The sequence below is a fragment of the Telopea speciosissima genome, chromosome 4 (genome assembly GCF_018873765.1).
Source record: "Telopea speciosissima isolate NSW1024214 ecotype Mountain lineage chromosome 4, Tspe_v1, whole genome shotgun sequence".
NCBI classification, from domain to species: Eukaryota; Viridiplantae; Streptophyta; class Magnoliopsida; order Proteales; family Proteaceae; genus Telopea; species Telopea speciosissima.
Window position 1 is genome coordinate 36559720 of NC_057919.1, and position 7505 is coordinate 36567224.

Here is a 7505-nt window from a genome sequence, read left to right on the forward strand (position 1 = left end):
TCGATATCTAGGGTTCTTCCGGTGTACACTAGCAACCAAGGGTCCGAAGCCAAACTACCATTGGGTGGGGGTTTTTATAATCTAAAGGTTTAAATATGTTTAGAGATGCTTAATTAGGGTTTCGCTGAAGTTTCGGACCAAAATATGGCCATTTGACCACCGAAATTTGTACCCGAATAGTTCAATATTTCGATCAAATTTCAATTGAAATCCAAAATATTTCCTATCGACCTAGGTTTTTTGTCTCCAAAAATGATGATTTAATAGAGGGTAGATTCTCCCATCTTTTTTAGGGTGGGCCTCGATGCAACAATAACGTTGCTCCATTGTGACCAAGTGGTCACGGGTTCGAGTCTGGAAACAGCCTCTTTGCAAAAGCAGGGGTAAGGCTGCATACATTATGACCCTCCCCAGACCCCGTAGTGGCGGGAGCCTCGTGCACTGGGTATGCCCTTTTTTTATACTCCCATCTTCTTCCTTTCACTTTAATGAAGAAGAGGTAATCTTATTTCGTCAAAAAATATGTAAGGGGGAAAAATGGAGGGACGAAAGGGATTGCAATAACCCCATCCCTCCCCTGCAAAAAGACTAAAGGACAGAACCAACCCATTGAATAAAGTTGTCTTCTTACAACTACATGAACCCAATCAGACCTAAAGTCAACAAAAGAAACACCCTTGACCTCAATAAAACCACATACCAAAAACAAAAAAGAAATTTACACATGCCTCCCCTGAGGTATCCATTAATTACCGACGCATCCATGATGCTTCACTATTTACACATACCTCCCCTACTTTTCTAAATATTGAATAAGTTAATCCAGACCGTAAACTTAGAAGTCCTTCAGACTGCCCTGTCATCCAAGGATAACTTGTCACCAAACCAAATCAGTGACTAGCATATAAACAAGAAATCAAGATTTAATATGATCTATTGAATATTAACTAGCCCAATAGCCATGAGTTTGACCAATAACAACCAACTTTCCCACCAAAAAGATGGGAGAATCCCAAATATGCTTTTATAATAGTTGGCATTGCACTTTCTTATCCACATTTTGAACACAATGTTTCAATTTTGAAAAATGTCATCTTTCTAATTTCTTCAAACCATCATTCCACCATCTACTTGGCATTCCTTGATACATTCATTCTAGATGCACAATTGCATACACTGAAGAATTCCATATGCATCATTTTATGATTGAACTACCAAATATAAGCAAGTAGTATTGACAAATGTTCCACCTAATTGCATGCGAGCTAAGTAACAATCAATAGAAAGGGGATAAACCCCAAGGAGTGAACAATATCAATTACTTGGATGCACAATAGATCCACATGACCCACATGTTTTGATAAGATATAGCTTAGAAGTCACATTCCAAATCAAAGCTTTAACTCACAATCTTTCCTATATGGAAAATCCCAAATATGCTAAAGCAAATGCTTCCATCTTTGTCTCCACTGCATAGGATGTTGAAACGTTGATGTGAAGAATTTGACAGTTCTCGAAATGAGTCTTCATTGTCATCCATGAATCCAGCATCCCCAGACACCACTCCAGGCATCCGAGGAACTCTTGGAGCAGGAGGAAAGAAACGTGGAGTACGGTCTTCATAAGTTGAGATGTTACCACCATCATCCTGAATGAAAATTTTGAAAAAGAATTAGCAAGCATCACTCCATGATAGGAAACCAATAAACAAACATGAGGCTTCCACGGGTTATACACAAGGATAGAATTGTTTCTCAGTAAAAAATTGGATAAAGATACTCAAAATATATACATATATAGGTATGTTTAACAAATTTGTAAGTTATTTTGTTGTATACTTTTGTTTCTTTATTGCTTTCCTTTTTTTTAGGATGGTGGCAAGGAAAGAATATGCTTATAATGAGTGTTAACTGGGATAAAAATCTTACGAATGATGAGTGGCAAGACCATGAAGGATGGGATCAGCTATAAATTCATTCCGGCAAATTTGAGAATTAGCATCAATAGAAAACAAGAAAGAGGGAAGGTGATTGAGATGGTTCAATGTGTTCAAAAAAGACACCAAAAAAAAGAAAAGCAAAGAACTGATAAACCATGGATCATGAAGAAATAGGCTTTAAGTGATGGAAGTAAATCACAAAAGGACTTAATTGGAAATAAGCCTTGGGATGGGTTCTATATATCTTCACCATTTGGTCCAAGGGTTTTATGTAATACAAGATTAGTCAAGTAGGATTAGCTTAGTCCAAATTCATGCAGTTATTGAGTCCTTTTTATGTTAAAAGTTAGCTAAGTCAAGTCCTAGACTTATTAGGAATTTGAATCTAGGTTTCATTCTAAGTCTATGTTTGGTTTATAGAATCCAAGTTTGAGTAGGAGTCAAGGTTTTAAAACTCGGTTTCGACCCTGATTTCGACCAGCCAGAAACTGAGATATGGTCGAAACTGCTCGAAACCAGGGATTTTTTCCCAGCCAACTCGAGGTGATGGTTTCAAGGCCCAAAAATGGTTTTTTTATCTGATTTTTTGTATACAACCTATTTTTTATATTCTAAACACAATGCATGAACTATTTTCACCAAAAAAAACACTCAAAATGAAACTTGTGGTTTTTCACCCAAGTTTACTAGTGTATGCACAGTATACTAAGAATCATAGTTGTCAAAGGAGGCACTTATTTATGCCTAATATCATTTAAGTAACTTAAGATAATATTCATAAATAAGCAAATGCCCCCTATTTGAATCCAATAAACATAGTTAAAAAATCAAATTCCAAAAGGATAAAAAGTCAACCCCCCAGTTCAAGGATAAAAACTGGATTTTCGGCGGTAGGTGCAATTTTCAACTTTTAAATGTTGGAGATTTTCTCAAATCTATAAATTCCATAAATATTAATATGGTAAAATATTGCTAAAAGCCAAAAGTGCTATAAAATATTCATTTGTTTTGATATGTAAAAAATATATATTTTCATTCAAAGCGATTTTGACAGCATTCGCATATACCAAATTAAGTTTGACTGAACCATAACTCCCTCAATATAAATCAGATTTAAGCAATCTTATAAGGGTCGTATTTTAGCTGAATAGGCAAGCTATTCAGAGGAATTTGAAGGAGTTTGCAGCCATGAAATGAGGCAGAATAAGTGACAACTTTTGGATTGAATTCCCTCATTCGGGTTTTTTTTTCCTTGAATTTGCATTCTTGCTTTGTTTGCATAAAATGTACAGCTCTATAGCTCCCTAATATTTTATAGTTTTGAATGAAATTTCTCTTGTTGTCAACCAAAAAGTTAATAATAATAAAATAAGTCCCCAATATTAACATAGTCCACAAGGTTAAAAACCTGTTGTCACTCAACCAATCTCTAACCAGCATGCCTAAAAAGGGCGTACCCAGTGCACGAGGCTCCCGCCACTGCAGGGTCTGGGGAGGGACATACTGTACACAGCCTTACCCTTGCTTTAGCAGCTTTAGCAGAGAGGCTAAATAAATAAATAAGTAGTTCAATTCTAAAACGATGAATTGCTTTGCAGTTTAAGTTTCAGGACCAAGCCACAAGAACACAAGCAGTTTGTACTTATTGTAACAGTGATCTCCAAAGAATGAACAATAAGCAATCAAAATACATCTGAAAAAGCAATGAATGAAAGATTTTAAAGGGAAGGCGCAGGCAAAGGCAATAATATCCAAATTGAAAGCAGGAATCAATTCTTATGTAATAAAGAGTTATTATTCCATTCAGCATACCCATGATGCTCAGATTATCTGTTGAGAATGAACAAAGAACTATATAATTGCATACCAAATTCAGCTGTCCATCTTCCTCCCAGTTAAGACACACAACAGCCACACTATGAGACTTTACGCTTCTCAACAGCTTTCCATTCTGTTTTTGCAAACAACATTTTATTATTTAGCAAACATAGGCAGCATAGGTGGAGCAAATCAATAAAAAAAGCGGGTGCCATTGCATCACATTCAAATGCATGAAACAAGTACCATTAGTTTCAGACAGATTAATCAGATTATACACCATTTCCTTTAACAAGCACATCACCTCAAGTTTACAGATTAACCACTTAACCGGAACCGCAATGATTTTTCAACCTATTTAGAATCATAAATCCCTGACCCAGAATGGCAAGGAAAAACTTTCAGAATTGCTGAATACTCAATTAGAAATTATCTGCTGGTTTCTACCGTTCAAGAAATAAGGTTTAAGAAAAATATTTTAGAAAGGAATGATTATTTTTGGAGAAATTGGGCTTCTTTAGTAGGATTTGATGAGGGTGGTTGAGATGGTAAAAGCAAAGTTGTAACTAGAGTTAAAATTAGAGTCCTAATTGATGAGGCTTACAGTTGTGTTTACTCGTTGGCTGACGACAACTTCTGGAAGCAAATGGAGAGTTAGGAAATTTTTAGCTCATGCCATTAGATGGCAATTTGGCTGAACCAAATTAGAAGGATTTCTCAAGGGAAGGCAAGATATTTGCCAAGGCCATGTTTACAGATTGATCAGTTTCTCATTAGTGTCTCCTTCTAAGGAGTTAATGAGAGTATAGCAATCTTGTTTCCTCGCTGACTTGCATGCTTTTATTTGAGTGCCATTTTGTAATGCCTTTGCCTTGCATTTTCATTCCATATCTCTTGCACTTCTTGGGGTCATTTTCTTAATGAAAATTAAATGCCTATTATTAATAATGATACTTGGGTCTTTACATCTAAATGCTTTTCTAGCCAGTGTAAGGAATAGTTTTGGTTATCATATTACGGAACAAAAGATTAGTGGTTCATTGCATGGATTCCTTGCATTCCTGAAGGCAATCAAGCCTTTGATATTGCTTTATATATACTACTTTAAAAGGGCGTACTCAGTGCACGAGGCTCCCACTACTGCAGGGTCTAGGGAAGAACATAAGTACTAACCCCATTTCGCAGAGAGGCTGTTTCCTGTTTCAATCTCACGACCACCAGGTTGCAAACTTCCAATAAAGCAACCTTACCATTGCACCGAGGCCCACCCTCTACTGCTTTATACTACTTTATCCAACCAAATATATTCCTGCTGCTATATTTTGAATCTTTAAGTTAACTATGTAAGAGTTGCCCAGAGCAGTTAATCTCTCACTTCTCCCAGCTCTAAAATCCCTGAGACCTTGTAGGACAGAATGAAGCTTCACTTGAGTAATGTACCCAGGGCCTGTCAAACATTAACAGGGAAGCAAAATTTCCTATTTCAAACTCTAAAGGCTTCACACATCCCTGAAGGACCCAGCTTCCCAAAGAACTTCGCAAAATATATATCCAGGAATTGATAAGGCAAATGAAACATAGATTCAAAAAATTATAATCATAAATAGCAACAACTAAATAATACCGCAAGGAGATAACCAGTTACAAACAGCTCAAAGAACTTCAGATATGTTTCATTGATCTAACTCTAAGTCTCTCGTACCTCAACATCATGTAGTGAAATAGTCCCATCTTCAAGCCCAACAGCTATTGCTTTACCATCAGGGCGCCAACATAGAGCCGTTATGCATTTTCCTACAGAAGATGAATCAATGAGTCCAAAGCCATTGAAGGGACAGAGGGAATCAAGGCATTACAGTTAAAATCCATCCATAGTCAATGTTTGCATGACTTCATATACATGCCAAGGAGAAGAAAAATTGCTTGGTCATTCATCAACACCAGATTCCAACAAAGCTGAAATTTCAAAGTATTGAAGAACTAGATAGATTGGAACCAATCAAGCGCTCGTTCTTTATTGAGTACTAAGAAGTAGGAAACCGATCAATATTCAAACACTGAAAGAATTTCATTTTCAAGTTAGGCCCAGAAACATAATATCGCTACTCAGGGTACATATATACAGTTTGCTGAATGATTCACGCCAACTAAAGCAAAGAAAAGTCAGGGTTAAGCTGCTCCATTCCCCTAATTTCTTAAGAAACAAAGAAATTCCATCGAATTCTGAAGTCTAAGTATTCGCATATGTAAACCCCCCCCCCCCCCCAAAAAAAAAAAGAGAGGAACCTGGAGAAATTGTCCATAGCCTTTGCCAATTGAAGCGATGCAGGAGGATTTTCGAGTCTTCTGTAACCATGGCCAGAAGATCCTTCTCTGGATTCCACTCTGCGAATTTGACCTTAACAATGGAGAAGATTGAAGTAGGGAATAAGCACCAAATGAGGTGAAAACGACAAAAATAATTCAAAATAAGAAAAACACAAAAAAAAAATTGTGAATAAATGAACCTGAGAGGCAAGTGGTTTATCGAACTGAAGCTGAAAGGGTATGGTTGCTTGGGATTCCTCTGTTTCCATGGCGGGTGCTCTACAGTTCTGAATTCTGATACGACCGGCGTGAAGTCTATGAAATGGGACTGTAGTGAGTACCGGAGAAGAACCTCAGTCCTCACAGCGAGGGCGGGAATTTTAGTGGAAGGTTGTTTAGGAAAATGATTGCATCACTCGCTGGTGACTCACCCGGTAAAGGCTCTTTTTGTTTGTATCCATTCCATAGTTGAAAAACCAGGTTTTTTTATTCGACTCGTCTTTCATAAAAACCTAGCGATCAGCCTTGTCAAATCCAGTCAAGGCGAGTCATGTTTTTTAAATTTTTAATACAGTAAATATGTATAAATTAGTAAAAACTCAGAAAATTATAGATAAAATAATGAACTCATATATCAAAGCAATTTGAGTTTATACCATTGAACAAGGGAAGGGATTCAAAGAGCTGAGGGTTTCTTACTGTTTTAGACTACGGATTTACTATTATACTCAACTCAAATTCTAAGTGAATCAGTTTTACGATTTTTTTAGAAAATGACTAAACTCATCGAGTTTGTCATGACTCAGGTAAAAATATTGAGTCTTATTTGACGTGGACGATTTATGACTCAGTCTTGTCATTTTTACCCTGACCTAGTCTACACAACTCTTGACCACGTTTTTCAATATTTTGACTCTACTCGGATGATTGGGCCTAGTCAAAACCCAGTTTTCCAACTATGTTCCATTCTTCAAAATCATTCTGACTCTTTCTAGAAAATCTTAAAATGGTTTCTTAGCCAAAAAGAGAAGCGCATGTGTGTGTGTGTGAAAGAGAGAGAGAGAGAACCAAGAGCTTACCTATGTAGGAATGAAATTGGAAGATGTTGGGCTATTGTTGTTGTTGTTGTCATTGTTGACAATACAATCAGTTGAGCGATACACTCACACAGTGAAGAAATTCGTACTTATTTTAAGGTATATGCCTATTACCGTTTTATTGTATTTTTATAATTATTTGATAGATATGTTTGTATGCTTGATGTATAAATTATTGAATGCTTGTATGCTTAAGGGGATCCTGAAGAGGTTTTTGTCTGTTTCGTCTCCTTCTCCACCACGTGACACTGCATCATGGAGATAAATCGTTTACCTGGGTATAGTTGAGGAGCTTTGGAAATATAAAAAATTGCATTCTTCTAACCAGGCCATTGACTTCCTCT

General features: G+C 36.7%; 1 protein-coding gene across 2 annotated transcripts in view; it reads right to left on the minus strand.

Annotated features, from left to right (window-relative positions):
- The window catches only part of LOC122660287 (anaphase-promoting complex subunit 4), a 131411-nt gene extending 124909 nt beyond the window's left edge, over positions 1-6502 (minus strand). Inside the window, exons 1-5 of one of the 2 annotated variants that reach the window (XM_043855525.1) lie at positions 6265-6502; positions 6044-6155; positions 5460-5551; positions 3807-3890; positions 1409-1648 (exon numbers count right to left, since the gene is read on the minus strand). In XM_043855525.1, the coding sequence (XP_043711460.1) occupies positions 1409-1648; positions 3807-3890; positions 5460-5551; positions 6044-6155; positions 6265-6333 (597 nt within the window). In that variant the 5' untranslated portion in view covers positions 6334-6502. Of the gene's footprint in view, positions 1-1408; positions 1649-3806; positions 3891-5459; positions 5555-6043; positions 6156-6264 lie in introns of both variants that reach the window. The other variant, XM_043855524.1, reaches the window with a different exon arrangement.
- Between the last annotated feature and the right edge of the window lie 1003 nt (positions 6503-7505).